Source organism: Chionomys nivalis, chromosome 16, assembly GCF_950005125.1.
Source record: "Chionomys nivalis chromosome 16, mChiNiv1.1, whole genome shotgun sequence".
Lineage (NCBI taxonomy): Eukaryota > Metazoa > Chordata > Mammalia > Rodentia > Cricetidae > Chionomys > Chionomys nivalis.
The window spans coordinates 27,052,662-27,075,954 of record NC_080101.1 but is presented as its reverse complement, the minus strand read 5'-3'; the positions used below and the strand labels follow the sequence as shown (position 1 = coordinate 27,075,954).

The following is a 23,293-nucleotide window of genomic DNA, read 5'->3' as shown; positions in this document are numbered from 1 at the left end:
AAGCACACAAGTGAAACCCAGGCCACCCGCAAGGGCTCAGAGGACTGAAGAGCTGAAGTTGGTAAGTCTAGAGAGGCAAGGGTAGGGTGATCTAGCAAAAGACTTCATGACTTCCTAGTCATTCCCAGACTCAGAAGAGAAGATGAGATGGGTCAGGGGACTTGAAAATTGAAACACTGGAAACCTTGATGGTCTTGACAAGATTGGCTGTACTGTTGGCCACCTCCTTGGCTGATTGTACAAACTGGCGCTTGGCAGTGGGATTGGCGGTCCGAGCAGAAGCCAGGCGACAGCTGTTACACAGTGCAGACGTGTGTTTGGCCACAATAGTGGCTGCAGACAACACCTGAGGGGAGAGACGAAGCAGCTGTGATAGGAGCAGGACGGAAGGATGCCAACCTCAGGGAGCCACTTTAGAGCTGGAGGACGAAGGAGGATACCCTGAAAGTCTGAGAGGAAAGAGTACAGAAAAAGTGGATACTTGGGATAAAAAGGCATTTAAAGACAGACTGGACGTGGAGGCCGGAGAAATGCACAACAGATACATTCATGGAGAAAATCAAAATGGGACAAGTGGAAGAATGAGCTCAGAGGTCTCTAGAGAGGTGGTGACCTCAGTGCTAAGTGGAAGAACAAGGAAAGACAAGGCACAAGTCAGTCAAAGTGAAGTGTTCTATGGACGGTGGGGGTAGATCCCCGCCCTCTCCTCCCCTTTCCTCCTGGGGCCTGGCCATTCTTTCTCAGCCTTGCGCAGGGTACCTGTACTCTTGCATTACCTGGGCCTGGGTACAGCCAGGCTCCCCCAAACTCTGACAGGCCATCTGAATTGCCTGGTTTGCACGGGCAAATTGTGTGGGTTCCACCAGTCCTTGCTGTCCAGCTTGGCTATTGGGGTCAGAGACACCAACCAGATATGCTGCCTGAGGAGAAATGAACAGTGGTGGAGGGAAAGATGGTTTAGAGAACAGACCTTATCCTTTTGAGTTCTATGTGCATACAAGCAGTGCTAACAAACCATAGCTACCGGATTAAAACAAAGGTTCATTCAGCTAAACTGATCCAACATTTCAGAAGATCAGAGAAGTAAACAGGCTGGAGGTAGTGTCTGCCTGTAATCCCAATCCCAGGAGACAAAGATGCTGAGTTTGAAGACAGCCTGGAGTAGTGAGATACCATCTCAAAAAAACAAACAAAGAGGATTTTATTGAACTTCATTTCAGTTTAGAAGTACATGTGTTTGTGCTAGATCATAGACTGAAAAGTACCAAGCACAACACACTTAAGAGCAGTATGACTATTTGAATTGCATGTGCATACAAAGAGGCAAGAGTGTATGAATGTTTGAGGCCTAGCCTAGTTTACATAGTGAATTTGAGGCCAGTCAAGGACTATCCTGCTCAAAAAGAAAAAGACAAAAATGATAAAATTCTAGAACTATAAGGCTCTTAAACCAGTAGTACCCACAAGGCTTTGGAGTCTGGGAAGTGGCAACAGATGTGTACATTGTTTTCTTATTATTTTGCTTTGTTTTTTGTTTTATTTTTTGAAGACAGGGTTTCTCTGTGTAACAGCCCTGGCTGTCCTGGACATCGCTCTGTAGACCAGGCTGGCCCCAAACTCACAGAGATCCGCCTCCCTTTGCCTCCCAAGTGCTGGGATTAAAGGCGTGCCCACCACGCCCAGCAACATTTACCATTTTTATAATGGGAAGAGCATCAGAATGTTTAACTCATACTTCAGTCAACACAGGATAGCTTTGCTTTTTCTTCTGCATGTTTCCCCAAAAATAAAAGGAGAAACAAAACCAGGAAGATTTTTAAAAGTCAAGCCTGGGGCTGAAGAGACAGCTCAGCAATTAATTTCTTGCAAAATACCTGGGTTCAATTCCCAGCACACCCATGGTGGCTCACAACCAAAGTTTGCTCTGGGGTATCTGACACCCTCTTCTCATCTCTGAAGGCACCAGGCTCTCACATGGTACACAGACATACATTCAAGAAAAACACTCATACGTATAAAAAAAAATTTAAAAAGTCAAGCTACTTACAACAGGGTACCTAGGGCAAAGGGAAATAAGGGAGAGGGAAGAGAACGGTAGGCTGTCAGAAAAAACAATAGCTGGAAAGAAATTTCCGGGCAGTATTTATTTTTTTGAGGGTCACCTGGAACTCTGTAGACCAGGCTGGCCTCAAACTCAGCAATCCGCCTGCTTCCACCTAGTGTTAAGATTAGAGGCAAGCACGGCAACAGCTGATCTTCCCTTCCCTTCCCTGCAATTACTTTAACAAAAGTGCTTCACCTAGGTGGGAGTGTAGCTCAGTAGTACAGTGCTTGCTTAATGGGCTACGAGGCTTTAGTTCAAGCCACAGCAGCATAAAAAAAAAAGCCTCACAGCTGGTCAATATAATCAAAACTAAGGGTCACAGCGACCTGAACTGTTGGTGTTCAACACTTCTGATGACTGTCTCCCTCCCCTAGTGGAGGAGCCCAGATTTTGCGCTAGCCTCTTGAGTTATAGCCTTGCAAAGGGAGAAAGGGCATGGAAAGCAGGAGCTGCTCTAGGGGTTCATCTGAGGGAAATAACCTGCGCAGCTGCCTCGGTGAAGCCACAGAGAGCCTTGGAGGCCGTGGCAATGGCATCTCCAAACTCCGGCAGATTTCCGTTCTTCGCATTTTGGGAGATGCCAGTCATGGCTTCACCTAGGACCTAAGGAAGAGAGGGTATCAGGAGGGTTGGATCACGTCCTGGGCACCAAGGTATCAGTGTTAAGTTCACTTTCCTGTCCCTGCCTCTCTGGAGCTCCCCATTCCACTAACCTTGGAGTTCTCCATGACACTGTCCAAGCATCCAAAGTAAGACATGTCGTTGATGGGCTGGACTGGATTCTCCAGGAGTTCTCGGACTGTCTGTGTAGGGGAGTGACATGAAATTTGAGACGTTCCCTCAACCCTAGCTCCGTGTTTCGGCTTCCATGCTAAAGGCTCACCTCTAGTTCCCGAAGGGCGTTGTCACACTCCTTCTGTCCAGGTGCTTGCTGGGTGCACATGGTGATGAGCTGGTTGATGCTGTCTGTCACTGCCCTGATTTGGGGGAGAAGTGTGCAACTAAGTGACTGGGTGATCTTCCCTGAGTCCTGTGTGCATGGGACTTTCTTTTGCTTAACTATTGCCAAACCTGGGGATGTCTCATGAAATGTGCCCTCTCTGGCCTCTTCACAGGTCCTCAGAGCTGGGCTTTTCAGTTCCTGCTTACCTAGCAGCTGCAGCCAGTTGACTCTTGAGGTTGGGAGCAGCAGGATCTGTGGATAGGGCCTTAGCAGCCAGAAGAAGTTTGCTTGAAGACATGGATATGCCCTTCAAATTGGACACCACCTGGGCTCGGTCCTCTTGACTCTGTTAAAGTTACGTTACCCTGTCATATCTGTTTCTAAAAGTATCTTCTTTCCCAAATGTTTACATTCTGTTAGACACTGGGTGAAGGGAACCAGGAGCAGACCCAGGCCCCAAATACTCGGTGCTCCCTATAGTGCCCTGATCGCACCCGCTGCCCCTTCGTACCGGAGCCTGTCCTGCCATCTCCACTCCAGCTTCCAGGAAGGTGCTAAAGTCCTGTCCAAATCGACCCGAGGCCCGAGCCAGGTCCTGAGGGGTTCCTCGGGAGGCCTGCACCAGCTCTGTGGCTGCCTGATTTAACCCAGCAGCAGCTTCATTCAGTCGGCTCTGAGCTTCTTGAAATGTCCCCGTGCTGGGAGGAAGCTGAGGGGTCAGAGGGGAAAGTCAGTAAAATGGATGGGAGCTGAGACAGAGTTTGGGAAAGGAAGGCAGTAAGAAGGGCACGGGACCTAGGACTAGTGGAAAGGGACAGCTCTGGAAGGGCAGGGTCAGAGGAGAAGCCCAGAGGGAGAAAGCTCTCCTCTGCTATCCATGCCTGTTCCTACCGAGTCACTGAGGAGTCGCTTGCTGGCATCTCCAACTGTTCTTAGGGCATTATCCACATCTCTCTGGCCAGGCAGGCAGCTGACACAGCGGTTCAGGGCCTGGGTCACAGCTTTCGCCACCTGGAGTACAAAAGAAACAGGGTTGCCAAAGAGAGGATAATCTGGGAGAGCCCTCCTTCCACACTGGGACGGACGTAGGAGATAACCAGCTGTCCTGCCACGAAAACTGGAAGAAGCCGAGGTCAGGGTCAGAAACAATGATCACCAAACATCCCCAAACCGGCTGCTCTGCAAGCTTTGTGCCTGTTAACAGATACTTCTAAGACAAGAGAGAAGGTGGAATTCAGACAGGTGCTCTATGAGCAGACCTGAGAACACATGAAGCTGAAGAAGGTGTCCTGTTAGGGCGGGCCTTATGAAGAGATTAAAGGACGGGTGGGGAGAAGCCCCTCCCTAATACCTGACCTGAGCAAGCCTTTGTTGGCTCTCTGGGTCCCCTGGATGGCCAGCTGCTTTTTTTGCCTCCTCAATGAGGCTGCTGGCCTTGTCCAGAACGTCACTGGCTGTGTCAAGCACAATGGCCTGCACTGCAGGATCTGACGTCAGGGCAGCGACACCCCGAGCAGCCTGGGCAAGTGACCGTAGTCCACCTGCCACATCCCGAGCTGCAATACCTGGGAATATATAGAGCAGAGGGGTTTGCTCCATTAGCTTCTTTCTTCAACAAGCTCCCCCTTCTCCACTTCCCTATCATGTGTCCCATTTCTAGCCTTGTGCCCACATACCTGCATAGTTCTCATTGCCCTGGGCAACCTCCCCCAGCAGCTTAGCGATGGCGGAGCTCACTGCTTTGGTGCTGTTGCCAAGATCTTGGGCACACTTCTCCATCTGCAGATAAGGGGTGAAGGCTTAGGAGGAGGAACTGAGAAGGCATCTGAGAAGATTCTGGGGACAGCTGGCAGACTAAAGGAAGGTTCTAGAGCGCAGCTGAGCAGACTTTCAGGGTTTGAGTGAAGGCCTGTTATTAAGAATACTCACTGTTTCCCCGGGTAAGGGTTTAAGCTTGCCATCTCGAGCTGCTGCCTTTACTTCCTGCAGGTCTTTCTCTAGATTCTGTACGACACTCAGTGCGGAATCCATCTCCAAAGGTCCACATGCCTCCTGAGCCTGTGACAGTGAGCCGCAAGGGTATGGCTAGAGTCATTCCTTAGAGGTTCTACCGTACAAATTCTCCCCCATACCAGGAGTCCACACGCAGAGCCTCATCCTCCACAGCTAGAACCAGCACCCATACCTTCTGGGCAGCAGTACGGAGTTCTGCCAGGGCAGTGCCCAGGTTCTTTGCACACTGACTCAGCTGCATTGCTGAAGCCTGGTCCTGAATGGTTGGCACTGAGGCTTTTGCAGCTGCCACCATCTTCCCACCTGGCTGTTGGAGAAATTATGCAAATGAGGTGCAACATCCTGGCTCTGCCTTCAATGGACACCAGCAGGATGGACTAAGCACTCAGGCTCGGTCTTAGCTACGAGCAGATATTCAGACTGTGCGAGACCTAAGGTCTTGGAAAGGTGAGGAGGTCTGGGTCTTAGAAGTGGGGAGTGTCTTGCCTGCAGGAAGCTCTGGCTGGCAGCAATGAGGGCAAGCTGAGCACTGGGGCTGTCAGGTTGAGCTTGGCTTCCTCGGACGCCCTGTACCAGCAGTGGAATCTGCTCTGCCACAGCCTGTAGGTCAAAGTGCTGTGAGTACCATGTTCTTTTTTTTTTTATTCTTTTTTACTTAAAATTTCCAACTGCTCCCCGTTTCCCATTTCCCTCCCCCTCCTCCCACATATTGCCCCCTCCCCCAGTACCATGTTCTTGAACTTAGGGAAAGAACGACCTTTCTTCTCACCCCTCCTCACTCCCACATGTCTCCTGGAGACTTACCTTACAGCTCTGTACCAGCAGGGGCTGGGGGCCTGCAGAGGCCTTGGAGGCAGACGCTGCATGTTGGGCTGCAGCGATGGTCTGTGTAGCAGAGGCTGCGGCTTGCTTGGCTGCATGCTGAGAGGACAGAGTGATCAGAAGACCAGGAATTCCCAGGCTTTGGCTTACCAGGCCCATGTTATATATTCCTTAAGGAAATACTGACTCTACTCATCTGTCCCCGGTCATTCCTTTTGCTGCATCCATGCGTTCACCCCCCCACCCTCTGCACAGACTGTCCAGCTTTACCCCCCACCCTCTGCACAGACTGTCCAGCTTTACCCCCACCCTCTGCACAGACTGCCCAGCTTTACCTCCCTCTGCACACACTGCCCAGCTTTACCCCCTACCCTCTGCACAGACTGTCCAGCTTTACCCCCACCCTCTGCACACACTGCCCAGCTTTACCCCCACCCTCTGCACACACTGCCCAGCTTTACTTCCCTCTGCACAGACTGCCCAGCTTTACCCCCCACCCTCTGCACAGACTGCCCAGCTTTACCTCTAAGCGTTGCACCAATTTTTTCTTGATGGCATTCTGTGCAGCTGCATTGGTAGCCATGCGAAGCCCCTCAGCCGCTTCACGCAGGCGCTGCTGCTGTTCCTCACTGTCAGGGTGCGCGGCTGCTCCCTGAGAGGAGAGACAGTCATCATCCATCATCACTTTGACCAGAAGCACACTCTTTTCTGACCCCTCTAAACCCAGTTTAAAACTCACTTGTTTGGTTTTTTTTTGCAAGACAGGGTTTCTCTGTGGTTTTGGAGCCTGTCCTGGAACTAGCTCTTGTAGACCAGGCTGGCCTCGAACTCACAGAGATCCGCCTGCCTCTGCCTCCCAAAAAAAACCAACTCACTTGTTTTCCTAATTCTAACTAACTACCTGCACTTAGGCGGTGACTGTTGAGAACTGAGAACCATTTCTAAATGGGCGAGCTGGGGGGTGGGGGTGCCCCAGGTTACTCTTTTCCTAGCTGTTCCCCACAGACTACTCAGAGTTCTCCATTAACTCAGGGTGGCCCGGGAGAGGGAGGCTTTCTTTGGAGAAGTGGCAGCAGGAATCTGCAGCAGTTGTAACTTTGATGCTTCCTGAGAGTTGTCACACCCTGAGTGTCAGCATCTAATACTATCTTATTCTGTATGACCAGCAGAGACCCCTGCCTTCACAGGGGACCAAGAAAGATGCCAAGCAGATGTGGTGGCAGTAGAAGGAAGATTGGAACAGCAGCCTTCAACACAAAGTAAGAAAAGAATGTGGAAGCTCACAGTCAGAGAACACTGGGAGTCTCAGTCACTGAAGGTCTGCCTGGTGCCCCCTGCTACAGGCTGGGGGCTGGGAGCTTCCTGGGGTTTCCTCATCTGGGCTATTTTCTGCTTTTCCCATCAGACAAGGTCCCCATGTGGACTTCTCTACTTCCCCTCAGGGCCCAGTTCAGGGTCTGCACAGAAAACTATTCTGTACCTTGGCAGCCTCCACCATCTTGGCAGTGGCATCAGCAAGGATCTTGGCAGCACTCAGGAGCTTTCGAGAGTTCTCCAGATCACTCTCCCCCTCAGCATCGGCCTTGATGGCATTGACCAGGTCTGAGGTGGCCTGGGCCAGGATGCGGGCCTGTCGTACCATCTCCCCTAGAACATAGGGTATCATCGAGTAAGAAAGCCAGAGACACTGAAAGCGGGCAAGGGAGGAGCGGGACAGACAAGGTAGACAGGGCTTTCAGGGACAGAAGAGACCGGGAAGTTCTCAAGTGACTTCCTCGGCATGCCAGTTTCCTGGGTTAAGATCTTGGAGAACAGATCTAGGGAGTCCCCATGAGAGGAACGACAGTTTCTAGCTAGTATTCTAGTAAATGTCTTTTGAGAAGAAAGTCAGTCTCGCTGAACGATGTGGGGGTAAGAAGGTGAAGTGGAGGAAGCCACATTTCCCCTCTTCTTGTTTTCGAGGCTAGCTTTTAACCATGCAATTTGCCGCCTATTGTTGTCTCCTTTAAATGTTCCAAGGAAGACAGAACAAGTCTTGTACTGCTTTCCCGATGGGGAAGTGAAGGTTCTAGACTCATTAATGAGTGACTCAATAGTCACACAGCTAGAAGGCCACTGTGCTGATCCTCACAGGTATCATGGCTGGGTCTGTAGGGGACACTGGGGCTCCTGGCTTCCTGGGGGTGAGTATTCTTACCAGCATCACCCATGGAGCTGAAGATATTCTCAGTGACAGTGAGGATGGTGTCAGTGGCCTGGTCATACCGGCCAGCAGGCCCAGCCCCTGTGGCATGGGCTTTCACATGCTGCAGCAGCTCATTGAGGGCCTGGGTGACAGCTGTGGCTGCAGCTCCTACCCCTCGCAACAGCTGTCCATCTTCTGTAGCTGCCTGGGAGGCAGACACACAGCCCTCCACAGCCTTGGCTACCAGTCGTCCAGCCTCTACCAGCTGCTCCTGGCAGACAGGTGAGCTGATTGTAGGTGCTACCACCTATGGGAAAACTGAGTTTCAGACATGAGGCAAGGGACAGAGGCTATGAGATGAGGTGTTGGTGGTGTTCATAGTCATCACTGGGATGACTGCTGTGGCCTCAAGAGCCAGAGACAAAGACGTTTGTGTGAGTGTGTGGTTGTACTAGCCAAGGGCAGAAGATACAGCAAACCTGGGCTCACCTTCGTACAGGCCACCAGTTGGGAGGTAGACAGGGCACACTGTGTAGCTGCAGCAATAACTTGGGTCTGAAGCCCCGAATCCTCTGTGCGCTGGGCCACGCTCTTGGCCTTGAGGACCAGGGCAGCGGCAGCGCTCGCCACTGCCTTTGCTAGTTGCATTAGAACGTCCTGTGCGGAAAAAAGGAGCCAGCAAGATCTGATTCTGAGCTTAGGCTCCACAGACACTTCTCCCAGGCTTAAGCTGCTTCATTATTCCCACTGACTCCAATCAGAGGACAGTATACGCAGAAGCATCCAGAACCTATCCCAAGCCCCTCTACCTTGAGCACCCAGAAGGACAGACCCTCACCGGAAACAAACCCTCACCGACAGAAATAGAGTCTACACCAAAGGGAGAGATGCTTGAGGCGGATACACTCGGACAGTGATGGGGGTGTGGTAAAATGGGATGGGCACTTCATCTCCATGCCTCTCAATCTCAGTGTGCAAGGAGCAAGACCCTGTCCTACCCTGTCTGATCTCTTTACTCCAACCATGCCAGTTTAGGTCTCCCCATCTCCCATCATGTCTGTTCCCCTAGGAGGCTGAGGAAGAGGTGTAGAAGCGAGTGTATGCGGCTCAGAGAGGACCAAGCTGGGAAGGCCCAGGCCAGAGGCCGTTACCGTAGGGGAATCGGGGGGAGATCGAGCCCCAGCCCCTCTGGGTACACACATCTGCATGGGAAATCCAGGATGAAAAGTCAGCTGAGGCAACTTGCCTAGGGTGGGGGAAGGGGACAGCTTCCTCCTCAGTGAGACAGGGTATCTGAGATAGCTTAGAGCTGGGGCCATGGCTATGCACAGGGACACCATCAATAAGGGCAAAGCGAGGTAGGTTATATTTTTATTTAGGGGTCTGAAGTCTCACCCCAAGAGACTAGAAGTTCTCAGTCTCATTCCTGGAAACAGATGACCAGGCTGGTTTAGATGGGCCAATTCACAGAAATAGGGACTAAGATCTGGATTTAGGATCAGAGATTTCCTCCTAGTAGTGGGGGTTCTAGGAACTGGGTACATCACCAACCTGGAAGTGGGGGTCGGTGTCACTTTCCCCAATTTGCTGCAACAGCTCCCCACTGGCCTGGCCCACGTTCCCAGCTGCTTGCAGCAGGTTCTGACGGGGCTGTGGAGAAGGAACACCGTCAGAAGCCGCTTGAACCCTGGCCACGGGGCTCACAGGCTCCTGGGTTACATTTCCAACCTACAATCTGGACTGCCCTTCCTCCTTGGGGTGGCCCCTAACCTCGGCGCTAGCTGGCTGAGCACTGCGAAGCAGCTCTGACACTGCCCCTGCAAGGCCCTTTGCTGCCTGCAGGAGGGGCCGGCCATTGCCGCCTTCGTCCTCCAGGAGGGCAGCCAACAACTTCACCCCACGGGACATCTCCGTCAGGTTGGAGGAGATGGTGGTGACTGCACAGCCCACCGCGGTATAGTCTGTCTCTGCAGGGTCTCCTGAAAACAGAGGGGAGGAACAGACGTCAGGGGGAAGGAGCATCGCCCGTTAGTCACACGTGTCATGAGGGAGATGGACACACACAACCTTCCACTGTGAGTCAAGGCACAGTCACACATAGAGCAGATCACATACTATGCTGGTGCACATGTGCTTCCCCTTCACACACACACAGGCTGACATCCAGCCTACCTGCTGTCAGGTTTACCACGGAGGCAGTGCCAGCTGTGATGGCATCTACCTGGGAGTGGATCTCATGCTTTGACTCATCCATCTTGTTCTTACGCCAAGCTTTGGAGGCCTGAGAGAAGGAAAAGCCTTAGAGTCTACTCTAGTTTAACTATCCCCTCTATCCCTTAGAGCTCAGCTTTAAATTAAATCACTCAGCTCCTTCTCTACCCCACACTCACAGCATCCTGGCCAAGAGGGGGCAGTGTGTCAAAGTCATCCAGAGTAGCCTGGGCAGCCTGCACAGCCTGCATGCTGGAGTTAATGGTTCCAGTGAGCGCCTGCTGGGCTGAAGTCTAAAAGACAAGAAAGAAAAGATGAAGTCAGAGGGCAGGGAGGACTATAAAACACTGCTTACTCAGGACACTTGGGAGAGGGACCCACGGACCATGCAGAGGTAGATGTATTCTTACCAAAGGCGGCATGTGGCCTCGGTGCATCTGGCCACTGGTAATCTGCTGCTGGGCAGGTGGCATGCTACCCACTTGGAAATTCTCGGGACCAGAGGCTCCAGAGCGCATGATGGCTGGTAGAGCCACAGAGCCATGCTCCACTTTCCCCACTCGGTTATACTGCTGCTGAAGGACGGTTGACCTGGAGACAGGATGAACAGCTGCGGTCCTTCAGCAGTCCTGGGATCCCAGGCAGTGGTTCTCAACCTTCCTAACCCTGCGACCCTTTAATACAGTTCCTCACAATGTGGTGACCCCTCAACCATAAAATTATTTCATTGCTAATTCAAAACTATAATTTTTTGTTTGTTTGGGTTTTGTTTTGTTTTTTGAGACAAATTTTTCTGTGTAACCACCCTAACTGTCCTGGAACTTGATCTGTACATCAGACTGGCTTTAACCTCAGAGAGATCTACCTGCCTCCACCTCCCAAGTGCTGGGATTAAAGGCGTGCACCACTATTACCTGACCATAACCCTAACTTTGCTACTGTTATGAATAGTAATGTAAGTATCTGACATGTAGGATATCCAAATATGAGAGCCCTAAAGGGGTCGTGACCCACAGGTTGAGAACCACTGATGTAGGGTTTCATAAGGTCTCATAGCCTGAGCCTAGTGAAAGAACCATGGGATGGACAACAGGCTCAGCAGTGAAGAGTGCCTGTCGCTCTTGCAAGGAGCAAAGTTCAGTTCCCAGAACCCAAGTCAGACAGCTCACAATTACTGTTCCAGGGACCAAACACCCTGTTCTGGTCTGAGAGCACCTGAACTCACTCACACAAATAAAAATAAAACAACTTTTTTAAAAAGAAGAAAGAACAAGCTGTGTGGTGGTGGCACACACCTTTAATCCCAGCACTTGGGAGGCAGAGACAGGAGGATCTCTGTGAGTTTGAGGCCAGCCTGGTCTACAAGAGCTAGTTCCAGGACAGGCTCCAAAGCTACAGAGTAATCCTGTCTTGAAAAACCAAAAAACCAAACCAAAACAAAGAACTATGCTAAAGATGCCCAACACCCAGTGACTCCTTGCAGTCAAGCTTTACTTTCCCTATTCATGGAATGGTTATCAGCCCACTCCCTTCCTACTTTTTGGGAGACACCGAGTCCTCCAACATAGTAGACTCTTCATCCCCCTCCAGCCCAAAATGGTCCTTGCTTTTTTTCTGTAAAAAGAAAAGGGAAAAAGAGTGAGGTAGTTAAGCAGAGGCAGTCAGCCATTTCTAGAACTTGGGCCTGTTTCTAGAGGGCTGGCGTGGGGAGGGGCTCGGGAGCAGAGCCAAGGAGTGCGCAGGCTGGGTGGCAGCACTCACCTTCTTAAGGATGATATCGATGTAGCCGGCAATGAGTTGTGCAATCTGCTCACCTTCAGTCGTCTGTACTGAGTAGTACCCATCCTGGTAGTCTCCAAAGTCCTAAAGAGACAAGGTAGGGACTGAGCAGGAGACATGAATCTCCCCAGGGGGGAAATGTAGGAGGGAAGGCTCAAAGTCCACCTGATGAAGGTGCTGTCCATGCCAACAGCCCTCCAGGAAGCTGGCCCACCTTTCTTCAATCACTGATTTCTTTACCTCCCTTCCTAGAGGGGACTTTGCTTCTGAGAAGTGGCCTTTATGCTACAGTTTCCAATACATGTCATTTAAAAGATCTCTTCTACCCTTCCCCAGAGGATACGATTGGGAAGGCATCAGTATGTTTATTAAATGACCATCCAAAGTGGAAAAATAGCATCTATCATTTTCATTTCCATCATCTGGCATTCTATCAAGCTGGTATCAGCATTCAATGCATAACCTCAAAATTACAAAGCCAGAGGGGAAGAATTACTGTAAATAGCTGGAGGTCAAAGAAGGGAGGCTTGCTTGTCTTTCTATTAGCATTTCCTGACAGTTAACCTCAGCAGCTGGCTACAGCATGCTCTGTCGACTTTACTTTTCTCTTTTTGATACTATATAGCCTTGGATGGTTTGTTATTCACTCACTAGTCCAGGCTAGCCTCAAACTCACTGCCATCCCCTTGCCTCAGAGTGCTAAGTACATGCCCAACTTGTTTGTGTGTGTGGAACTGCGGCATGAACGCCTGTCTTTACAAATGATAGGCAAGCAGTTTACCACTGAGGTGACAGCCCCCTGTGGTAGTTTGAACGAGATGCCCCTTCCCACAGTCTCAGGCATTTAAACACTTGGCTGCACTGTTTAGGGAGGCTTAGGAGGTGTGGCTTGCTGGAGAAAGTATGTCACTGGGCTTTGAGAATTCAAGACTTCAACCATCGCCAGTTTTCTCTCTGCTTCTGCCTGTGGTTTAATATATGATTTCTCAGTTCACTGCTCCAGCCGCCATGACTGTCTGCCCAATGCATTTCCCAGTGATGGCAAAGAGCTCTTATCCCATTGCCCATATAAACCACATAACCATAAGCCCAAACAAACCCTTCCTTCTACAAGATGCCTTGGTCATGTTGCTTTTGGCAGAGCAATAGGATGGTAACGAATACTCCCTAAGCCTCCGTTGAATATAAGGAGTGTATCCATCCATTTCCTGGTCCATTTAAGCATCCTTCACTGAGTTTCTCTATCCAGTCTAACCTCCACTTCCCAAGACAGAAATACCTTTTCTGCAGCCCTGTTCAATTCACCCCACCCTAAGGAAGGAGGGAAAGACCTTTGTATGTAACCCCAAGCCCTTTCCATTGGAATCCCAACACACACCAGGGTAAAGCTCTTGGGAGAGGCAGCCCAGCGTTTGATGTTGGTGAGGCTCCATTCCTGGATCACCTCCTTGGTCTTCTCATCCACACGCATCACACACTCCTTAGTGATGCCCAACAGCCTGGGCACTAGTTTATTCTTCCCCTTCATCTTTTCCTGTGAGACAGAGGTTGCAGTTGGTGTTAAGGTTAGAGGTCAAATGTGGGGCAAATGCTCAGATCAGCTCCAGACCACAAGGGATGCTGAGGTAGCCAGGAGGGCTAGACTATTGTGCTCACGAGCAGGCCCAGGACAAAGCTCTACTACAGACAAAGGAGTATGCTGGGGAAGGAAGGAGGAGGTGGTGATGGGGACTGACAAGACAGGTTTTCACAGTCAAAGCAACACTGAGAATCAGATTCCTGGGAACTGGAGGGGAAGACAGAGGACAGAGTCAGAGGAGTCTGGAGAGACAGGGAAGGACAAGAGTTAGGCATAAGGAAGGCAATAAGAAGGGGCCAGGACCCACCTTGACTAGGAAGAAGGAGACACCGTAAGTCTTGAGGGAACGGGCCAGCTTCACATAGCGTACCTTGGCCTCAATTTCACTCATCTGCCCACAATTCTTGTGTGCCTTCAAGTGGGAAATGGGGAAAAGTTAGCAATCTGGGGACAGTATTACAATGGAGGACGTTAACTGTAATGACAGAGTATTATTAGCACACAGAAAGGTTTCGGAAGGCAAGAGATGAGGAAATGCAGTATAGGCTGGCTAAGGAGCAGAAGCAACGTAAGGAACAAGGTTAAGGAACTTGCAGACAGTCTAAACATGGGTCTGGGGAGTTAAGAAGCAGGAGGATCCAGGACCATCAGTTCACAAAGAGGTCTTTGGGGCTGAGCATTCAGAACAGGGACAAAGACTACGTTTCAGTCACTTCAGGCCAAAAGCCCAGTGATGCTCCTATCTGGTGCCCACAGTGTAGGCACCATTAACCCCGGGGAGAGGACAAGGAAAATACTGAATTGAGCCAGGCATGGTAACTCACACCCAGAATCCCAATACTCAGGAGGCTGAGGTAAGAGGATTGCTGTGTGTTTGAGGCCATCCTGTCTCAAACAAAAAGCAAAACCCAAAATGGAAATTCCACAGCAAAACTGGTGACGAGCTGAGACTAAAACCCAAATCTTCTGCTTTCTTGGCATAAGGCAGGTGGAGAGCAGCTCGGAGGGCAGAAGCAAGGTGAGCAGAGATGGAGAGAAGGTGGGGGCCACTTAGCCAGGAGAATCAAGCAGCCAAGCTCCCAGGTCAGCCCAGACACTTTCCCCTACCCCATTCACCTGAAAGATCTTACGCTCGCCCTTCTGCTTCACATACTCCTTGGGCAGGAAGTCCTTCAGGCTACACCAGAAAAGGGAGGGTCAGCATGGAGTGGATAGCATCAGGGGCATGTGGGCCATGGACTGTGGGCCTAGAGGTTTGAGGAAACGTCTAGGACAGTATCATCTCTAAGAGAGACTGAGGAAACTGGTTTGCACTGGTTTCTGAACTAGTCGGAACTCAGCATGAGCTCCTGCGTGACCTGTGCTTTCTTGGGGGATGGGGTGTTGAGGAAACTACAACTGGGGGCCCAGTTTTCTGAGAAAAAGAGGGAGCCAAGAAGAGAGGAAGCTCCCTAGAAGGATGGTCATGTACTTTGGACACTAACAAAGCCTCACTAAGGTCTTTGGATCTTGAGAAATAACAGTGAATGAGATTTGGGGAACCTTTTAATGTAATGCTCCCCAAAAGGAAAATGTCCTATTATTTTACTTTGGCTAATATAACAAATTCTTCAGAGACTCTAAAACAAACAAAAACAAGTTACAGGGGACATGGAGGAGATACTGAATAAACATTGCCACTCTGATGGGGCCAGTGAGGAGACAAAGGACGATGGTGGCTGGAAGCATGAAAGACCTGTGGGTGTCAAATCCTCACACCTTGGAAGAGGAAATGGGGAGGGAAGGTGGGGTGCAGACAGGTCCACTGGATCACAATGGTAGGGGGTTCCAAGGCATGACAGGGTATGGGATGTGGGTCACTTACTCAAGGAAGCCAGCCTTGTGCTTCTGCTCATTGTGAGGTCCAAACTGGATCTGGCATTGGAAGCCTGCAAACTCACAGGCCTTGTCAAAGGAGACAGGGTGGGAGCCGTTCAGGATGTCATCTCGCGCCTGGAGACCACAGAAGGAACGAACATTGCATGGGTGCAGGGACAGTCCTGTTGATGCCTGCCCTGCCCCATCTCACCCCATCCAGGTCTACTCCATACCTGCACATAGAGAAGGTTCAGCTGTACAGGGTCCCGGGAATCCACATTCTGGTCTGAGTAGAAGAACTTTCTCCGCAGCAGCAGTGTCTCATGCTCTTCTACCCCCTGTTCCCTCAGTGTCCGCCCGTGGTCCAGCCAGTTCACTGGAGCACAGACAGTACCCTTAGCACCAACCCCACATGGCCCTTGTGCTGCCTCGTGTCTGGGCTTTCACTTCTTCATACCAGCCTTTCCTCATCAAAATGTAAATTCCATGACTCAGGGCAAATACAGAATAAGTGGCCGCCCTACCCCCTCCCTTTTCCAAGGCCCCTTTGGTTCTGCTCACACTCATCATCTGTGTGCAATTTCTGCTTTAGTTTCTCCATCTTTTTTTCATCTCGCAAGAGGGTCTTGTCTTTTCTTAGGGTCCCTGTCCCCTCATCCTTTTTCTCTTCCATCAGCTCTCGAACCAGTGAATATTCATCATGGTTGGTGATGCCTAGGGAAATGGATGGTTTGGTAACTCCAAGCACAAAAGTCTTTTGACAGAGTTGGAACCTCCCCGCCCAGACCTTTGCCCTTCCAAGACCCCTTACCAATTCGGGCACAGATAGTCATGAGCATGTCAGTGACTGTCTTGGAGTCATCCACCATGATAGTCTTCACGGTTCCATCCAACATCCGGATCTTCAGGGGTCTCTGTTTCTTCCTGTACTCCATGGTGTCCTGTTGGAGCGGGGAAATGCAGTCAGGGCCTACTTAAACTAGTTCTCTTTATAGCCAAGGAGAAGGAAAGTAGAATACTGAAAGGAAGACTATGATGGCTCAGCCAAAAAGAGGGTGCTTTGACTGCCTGTCATAGAAAGCCACATGGGCATGCTAGGGGTAGTGGGCCTGGTACATGCAAAGCCCAGGGTTGGGGAAAGGAACTGGTGTGAGGGAGGAGTAGCAGATACAGTGGTGGAAACAAGTGAGACATTGGTTAGAGGAAGCAAGTGGTCACTGAGGAAGATACTCACCCCATTTCGGAGCATGTAGTAGTCCAAAGCTTTCCCAGCCTCTAGCCATATACCTTTTTTGGGGTCATCATCTGACAGAAATAGCCCAAAGTCGCTGGCTAAAAGAGATCGTAGATCACCTTAGACTTATAAAACCTCCACTGTGGTCAAATAGCTACACCATTGCCTTTATGTATAATTTTCTCCTAGGACCTTGGACTTAGAGAGGAAAAGAAACACCAGGCGGTGGCGCACACTTTTAATCCCAGCACTCGGGAGGCAGAGACTAGTGGATCTCTGTGAGTTCAAGGCCAGCCTGGTCTACAAGAGCTAGTTCCAGGACAGGCTCCAAAGCACAGAGAAACCCTACCTTAAAACAACAACAACAAAAAGACAAACAACCAAAAAAAAGAAAGAGGAAAAGAAACAATGGAACAATTGGAGCATAGGCTTAAGAGATGGAGAGTCTCAGAACACAATGCAGACACTGAATAAGGGATGGAAGATTCCTGCCCCCCACCACCAGGGTAGTCACACTCACGAGGGCCAGCCAGGGCCTCTGGGATCCGCTCACGAATCATGCGGCAGGCATCATACACCATGGTAGATGGCTCAAACTGCATTGTCTTCACCACATTCCCAATGCTGATCTTCAGCGAAAGTGCAACCATGGTGGCGGCTTCTACTCTTCAGCCTGGCTATACCTGGCCCGTGACATCAGAGCATTAGAACATACTCTCACTGGAGTTCCCAGACGGTCCCAGGCAGAGGACTCTTAAGGGCCTCACCGCAACCAAGAATTATAATAAGTTGTTTTGCCCTATTTAATAATTTCAAAAGGGAAAGGTTACTTCTATCAAGTGATCTGTCTTGATCACTGAAGACGTCCCAGAGAGAGGCTGGTCTCTGGAGAACAAGAGCAGGCCTGAAATGCAGTGTCACCTGAGGACACTGTCCTGCCTGCACCACTGGAATTCGTACCTCTCTGGTTCCAAGTGCCTCGGGCCTCTTGTTCCTGCTCTCCTCTTTTTCCAACCCTTCCTCTGCCTTATTTTTTTCCTTGTCTTCGTCTCCCATTCTATCCTGGGATTTTCAGAGCGCTGCCCTGGCCCATTTGTGGCCTTCCCTCTCATAGCTTTCGCCTTCTTCTTGGCAAAATGCAGAATCCCAGGGGCTCCCGAATCCTGCAGTCTGTGGCCAGCATTGTCAGGGAGAAACCTACTTCTGTGCCTGCTCTCTCCCAACCCGAATGGTATAGGCTCTCCCAGTGAGTTGTGCAGTCAAGGTGGAATTATGATCCTCTGTCTGCAGACTTCAGAAATGACCTCGCCAACACTTCTTGGAGAGGAGAAAGTTTGAGGCAAGCAAGACAGCGTCCAGACCTTTACACCCAGCCATTGATCTTTACCACGGCTCTCTTGCACTCACTCTCGCTTGTTCAAGTCCTTCTCAGACTATCCTCCACCTTAACCAGGTACCCAGATAATGCTTTCAGTGCAACTCAGCATTGCAAAGCCAACTCCATTCCTCTACCTTTCAGCCACCACTTCTTGGTGGGCTAAAGAAGCCACAGAGAGCAGCAGGCTACATACAGGCCTGCCTAGCAGCTGATGATGTGACCCGATGTGGTATGGGGCTGAGTGCCTCTTAATGAAGAGGGAAGGGAGGGAAGGCAGCCTCCCATCCTCCACCTAGCAAACTGCTAGCCCAAGGGTGTAAGCTGGACTGGGAAACAGGTGGGTATCATGCATGATACAGAAGGCACCTGAGAACCAGGTAAGCTAGGAAAGGGTAGAGGATAAAGAAGTTGGGAAAGATGGGGCAGGAGAGCAGAAAGTCTTGACAGAAACCAGACACAGATGTAGGAAATACCAGGACCGGTGACCAGGAGAAGGTTTCTGATCATACATACAGTCCAGGACTGCAGGAGAAGAGGCAGAGCTTGTTCTCCATCTTTACCCCAAATGAGAGATCCTCCCAACCCCCCCCAACCCCCCCATTCATAGAGGACCTTTTTCAGTAGTGGACAGACCTGGTAATCAGCGACACAGCAGCGTGAGGAACCAGAGCAGGAGTGAGAGGCCAACACAGCCCAAGCTGAAGCTGCATGAACGCCCCTCCTCCCCGTTTCCTCCGGACATATGGATACCCACTTCTTCCTCTGTGAGACCCCGATAACAGAGCCGAGTCATGCCTGCCCTAACTTCCAGACTGGTTGTAGGTAGCTATCCACACAATTCATTGAGAGTGAAGGGAAGTCAAGGAATTGGACACTCAATTGGGACTAGTGGCAAACAAGACCCCTGGAACTATTAGTAGAAGCTGTCTGCTTTCTGTCCCGAACTGAGAACCCTGGCCCACTTTCTATCATGTTTTATGAACAACAACAACACCCCCTCCATGTCCCCCTCCCAGAGAACTCCTCCTCCCTCAATACATTCCTGAGATGCATTCCAGAGGCGTTGGGCAATTGGAGGGGGGGAGTGGAGGACAGGAGGTCAAAACCCAGCAAGGAATGGAATGCAAGTATACTAGAGCTAAGGAATTTTGGGGTACAGGGAAACTATCACCAGTGCAGGTACCCACAAGAGGGAACCACAGAAAGATAGGGAGCTACGAACGGGCACAAAGGGAGAGAGAAAGCCGAACACACGAGTCAAAATGTAAGAGGGTTGGGGGAATAACACTCAGTCTGTTACCAAATTTGGCCTCTGAGTCCTCAACTGCTGGGAGGGGGAGGGGTTTGTGGGTGAGACTGACATATCCGGCCTCGGGCTGCTGGAGGCTCATTTAAGGCTGGACTGGGCAGCTGAAGGGTTGGGCCTGACTTCCTCCAGCATAGGGTCTGCATATCCATACAAGCAAACTCACTCTTCCCCAAGTCCCCTCAGCCTGCACACAACTCCTTCCCACAGAACTACTTATGCTGTCCCTACATAGACCTTATCGCGGTCTCACAGCCTCTACACAAGATGTATCTCTTGAAGGCATCACATGCACACACGGCTTCCTCACCAGTGCACCAGGCCCCGATGCCAGGTTCCCAACCCCTCCCCTTCCATTATGCACACATTTTCCCTCCGTGCATTTTTGAGGGCCCATTGTGGGAAGGCCCCGGGCCAAACTTTCAGTGGCTGGGAACCAAGGTGAGTAAGACCTAGACTTTGCTTTCTGCAGGTTGCCAGCCTTCCAGGTGGGTGGATAAGCTAAACACAGAGTTACAACAGAGGGCAGGATGTGAAAAGAGCCAAAACGTGTATGCTCAGAAAAGGGATGGATCCCTTTGGGTTAGGGCACAGGGACCAGGTACCCATGAGAGGGGTTATCTGAAGTTAGGACTTTAAAAACATAGAGATAATGAAAAGTAATAGTGATGTGTCATTTATTGATTATGTTAATTGCACTGTATACATAATATCAGTTAATCCTTCAACAACCCTGCAAGGTAGGTGCCACTGCTTCCATTTTTACAGATTAGGCACCAAGGCTCAAGAATGTTAAATACTTTTCCAAAGTACTTGTTCAAATAATAAGTTGTGAAGCCAAGATCCGAACCCAGGTCTCTTTGACTCCAAAGCCCAAGCAAGCTCTCTCCTTTAGGTCAGTGGAAGACACGTCAGAGGCAGCATCCCAGGCAGAAAGAATGGCATGAGCAAAGGTGGAGAAGCAGGAAATCGTGGAGGAACGTTCGGGAGGGTGAGCAGGCAAACTGGCCGAAGCACAGCGATCTGCAAGGAGCAGCGGTGGGGAAGGCAGAGTTAAGATGGAGAGGCAAAGGCTGAGAGAAGAGTATGAGGAACTTAACTGACGGGAGGGGAACAGGAGGTCAAGGAACTTTGCGTAGGGACACCCCCAGAACTGGACTTTAGGGCAACTTTGGGGTCAGGTTAGGAGGACCCTGTATTAGTACAAGGGATAATGAAGCCAGAGTTAAAGCTGTGTGGAGAGGAGGCTGTCATTCATAAGAAAAACCTGAGGAAGGAACTGATGGGCCTCCTCTGCTCCCAGAGAAGCCTCAGCCCAGGGGCAGTCTCCTATGTGCAGCAGGCCTTTATTAACGAGACAGCTCAGTTAAGTAACACAATGAGAGAAAGGGATGGAGCTAGATTGGGCTGGGGATGCGGGACGAAGCTGTGGGGGAAAGGGATGTGATGGGACAGTATGTGAAGGTAGAGGCAGATGGGTGGAGCTACTGACCGCATCAGGCTGCGACTGGGGAGGACTGGGGAGGACAGAGGGGAGGTGATGATAAGAAACAGACACGTGTGATGGTGACCGGACCAGATGGGGAAGAGCAAGAGTGACTCCATGGATGGTGACTAACTGGGGAATGACAGCAGGAGGTCAGAGGCCAGGTCAGAAGCTTCAGAAGAGCGAGGGATGTGGTAAGTGGCTAAATTAGGCTGCTGATGGGGTAGTGGAGGGTCACTAGCAGTGGCTAAGTGATGCTGGAGTTGGGAGGAGGGGCAGTGTGGGGTAGAGCCAAAGGCTGAATCAGTCTGGATAGGGGATAGCGTTGTGGTCAGTGGCAGGGTCAAGCTGGTAGTGACACGGGGGTGTGGTCAGTGGCCTGGCTGGGCGTGGGATCAGTAAGACCCAGTTTCCTCTTTGGGTATCATTTCCTCTTTTCCGCTGGGGATGGGGGAAGGGGATCTACAACTGGACCTAGACGTTAAAGGAGGCTCAGAAACGGGGGGAACACACAGCAAGAGCTGGGAGGCGGGGGGGGGGGGGGGGTCCAGCAGCTGGCCAGGTGGCGCGCCTGAGAAAGTGCTTTATGATGATGGGAAAGCTCAGATTTGAGCGACAGAAACTAAAGTAGGGTGTGTGGATGAACAGATGGGGAAAGAGGATGGGAATGAAGAGTTAAGATGGACAACCAGGAAAGAGCTAAAGGCCAGGAAAGACTCTATAAGGAAGTGTACAGTGTGTACATTGTAGGGCCAGGGGCAAGAGGCCGGCAGGGCAGGGAGGGAATGGTTAAACTGTGGGAGCTCAGGTGAAACAGTGTTTGCCTGGCCAGCTTCCCCCTCAGTCATGGCCTCCTCTCTCCCAGTCTTCCCCACTTGGGACTAGCCCTGGTCTGACTCCTGGGTCGCTTTCCAGTTCCCACCTTCCACCTAGTAAAAGGCGTAAATCTAGAAACTCCTGCCTCCCAGTGACGGCAGCCCCAGGAAGTCCGGGCTTAGGCAGGTGTCAGCAGTTCTAGCTGGAGCCCAGACCGTCGCCTCTGGGTAAAAGAAGCCTCTGTGACTACACCGGAATAAGGGACCTCACCACGAAACAAAGGCTGCCAACCTCTCACGTTTTTACCTGCTCAACTGCGGCTGCAAAGCTCAACCCCTAACGCTGCCACCCGTTCCTAACATTAACCCTGACTTTGTTTCCGAATTCCCCAGACTTTGCCATTCATCCCTTTCACAGTAGACACCCAAACTAATCTAGCTTTTATTTTTAGGCCTAAATCCCTCGACTTTAACCCTAAATACTGACCCTTAGTCCTAAAGCTTATTTTTTAACTTGCTTCCTAATTCACCTTTCCACTGTTTATTCTTAATTCTAACCATGACAATGGCCTTTAATCCCTAAAACGGGCTATGTCAATTCCTGTTGTTGATCCTTAACCTGATCCTGTACTCTGATATATGCTGGTCATACCATAAAACAAAATAATGACCTCAATCTAAATGTCACCTAAACGAAACAGACTTGACTAGTGCAGCTAATGTTTCAAATTTAGTCCAGCTTCATAACTTCTAAAGGGATCCCCGCTTCCTAAAGTCGACCGCACCTAATCCCAAACTCACCCAAAGCTTTCCTAACCATATACTCACTATCTGCTAACACCAAAGGACATCCCCGCCCAGCGCCTCACTGCCACCCCATTCCTAACCCTCCCCCAAACCTAGCCGAGACAGAGAACCGTCTGCTCCCACGAAAGGGGCCTGCTTCTCGCCACACGGCTAGCTTAATTCCAAACCCCAAACGAAACGCACTGGACGCTGACCTCCCCAACAGGACCGGACACAGGATATGCAGGAGGATGGGGGGCCCCGCCCGCCGCTTCTCGGGCTGGCCTGTCCCCGCAGCCCCACCTAGAAGCTCCGGCCCGGCCCGCCTGGCCTACCTGCGCTGCCGGCTCTGCGCCCCGCCCGCCGGCCCGCTACCCGCTCGTTCTCCGGGTCGCTCTGGGGCTCCGGCCTCGCCCTCCCTTCGACACTCTGGTCCACTTCCGTCCTGGAAACGTCCCCAACCCGCCAGCGGCGCCCTGGGCCCGCGCTCTATGGTCGCGGAGACTTCAGGAAGCTACTCTAGCCGCAGCTCTCAATGCTCGGGCGGGCGCTCGCCGAAGCCTGGCCGCCCCTCCCCGGCAGGAAGCGAGGGTGCGGCGCGCTGGAGAGAACGCCAGAACTAAGCTAGAGTTCCCTTTTAGACTCTTAGTCTTCTTTTTTTTCTAGCTGGAGGCGAAGGCGGAGCCGGATCCCCAGAATCCCCGCCCTGGGGTGTGGGAAACTGTAGGGACGTCCCTATAATTTGCATAGCTCCCGGGACGTGGCGCAGCACCCGAGCCACTTCCGAGTAGGAGG

At 51.1% G+C, this 23,293-nt stretch overlaps 1 protein-coding gene across 2 annotated transcripts in view; it reads right to left on the bottom strand.

Annotated features, from left to right (window-relative positions):
• Nucleotides 1–23,147, bottom strand: part of Tln1 (talin 1) — a 30,907-nt gene extending 7,760 nt beyond the window's left edge. The window contains exons 1-35 of one of the 2 annotated variants that reach the window (XM_057790233.1): nucleotides 22,834–23,147; nucleotides 17,248–17,410; nucleotides 16,728–16,825; nucleotides 16,305–16,434; nucleotides 16,055–16,207; nucleotides 15,727–15,869; nucleotides 15,501–15,628; nucleotides 14,753–14,813; nucleotides 13,944–14,048; nucleotides 13,436–13,591; nucleotides 12,040–12,141; nucleotides 11,816–11,892; nucleotides 10,689–10,869; nucleotides 10,458–10,571; nucleotides 10,240–10,348; nucleotides 9,838–10,046; nucleotides 9,619–9,717; nucleotides 8,557–8,724; nucleotides 8,080–8,374; nucleotides 7,363–7,529; nucleotides 6,406–6,534; nucleotides 5,865–5,981; nucleotides 5,547–5,660; nucleotides 5,233–5,367; nucleotides 4,977–5,105; nucleotides 4,724–4,826; nucleotides 4,404–4,612; nucleotides 3,939–4,058; nucleotides 3,559–3,756; nucleotides 3,254–3,393; nucleotides 2,988–3,081; nucleotides 2,818–2,907; nucleotides 2,585–2,707; nucleotides 777–920; nucleotides 185–346 (exon numbers count right to left, since the gene is read on the bottom strand). In XM_057790233.1, the coding sequence (XP_057646216.1) occupies nucleotides 185–346; nucleotides 777–920; nucleotides 2,585–2,707; nucleotides 2,818–2,907; nucleotides 2,988–3,081; nucleotides 3,254–3,393; nucleotides 3,559–3,756; nucleotides 3,939–4,058; nucleotides 4,404–4,612; nucleotides 4,724–4,826; nucleotides 4,977–5,105; nucleotides 5,233–5,367; nucleotides 5,547–5,660; nucleotides 5,865–5,981; nucleotides 6,406–6,534; nucleotides 7,363–7,529; nucleotides 8,080–8,374; nucleotides 8,557–8,724; nucleotides 9,619–9,717; nucleotides 9,838–10,046; nucleotides 10,240–10,348; nucleotides 10,458–10,571; nucleotides 10,689–10,869; nucleotides 11,816–11,892; nucleotides 12,040–12,141; nucleotides 13,436–13,591; nucleotides 13,944–14,048; nucleotides 14,753–14,813; nucleotides 15,501–15,628; nucleotides 15,727–15,869; nucleotides 16,055–16,207; nucleotides 16,305–16,434; nucleotides 16,728–16,825; nucleotides 17,248–17,377 (4,632 nt within the window). In that variant the 5' untranslated portion in view covers nucleotides 17,378–17,410; nucleotides 22,834–23,147. Of the gene's footprint in view, nucleotides 1–184; nucleotides 347–776; nucleotides 921–2,584; nucleotides 2,708–2,817; nucleotides 2,908–2,987; nucleotides 3,082–3,253; nucleotides 3,394–3,558; nucleotides 3,757–3,938; nucleotides 4,059–4,403; nucleotides 4,613–4,723; nucleotides 4,827–4,976; nucleotides 5,106–5,232; nucleotides 5,368–5,546; nucleotides 5,661–5,864; nucleotides 5,982–6,405; nucleotides 6,535–7,362; nucleotides 7,530–8,079; nucleotides 8,375–8,556; nucleotides 8,725–9,618; nucleotides 9,718–9,837; nucleotides 10,047–10,239; nucleotides 10,349–10,457; nucleotides 10,572–10,688; nucleotides 10,870–11,815; nucleotides 11,893–12,039; nucleotides 12,142–13,435; nucleotides 13,592–13,943; nucleotides 14,049–14,752; nucleotides 14,814–15,500; nucleotides 15,629–15,726; nucleotides 15,870–16,054; nucleotides 16,208–16,304; nucleotides 16,435–16,727; nucleotides 16,826–17,247; nucleotides 17,411–18,738; nucleotides 18,755–22,833 lie in introns of those variants that run through there. The other variant, XM_057790234.1, reaches the window with a different exon arrangement.
• Between the last annotated feature and the right edge of the window lie 146 nt (nucleotides 23,148–23,293).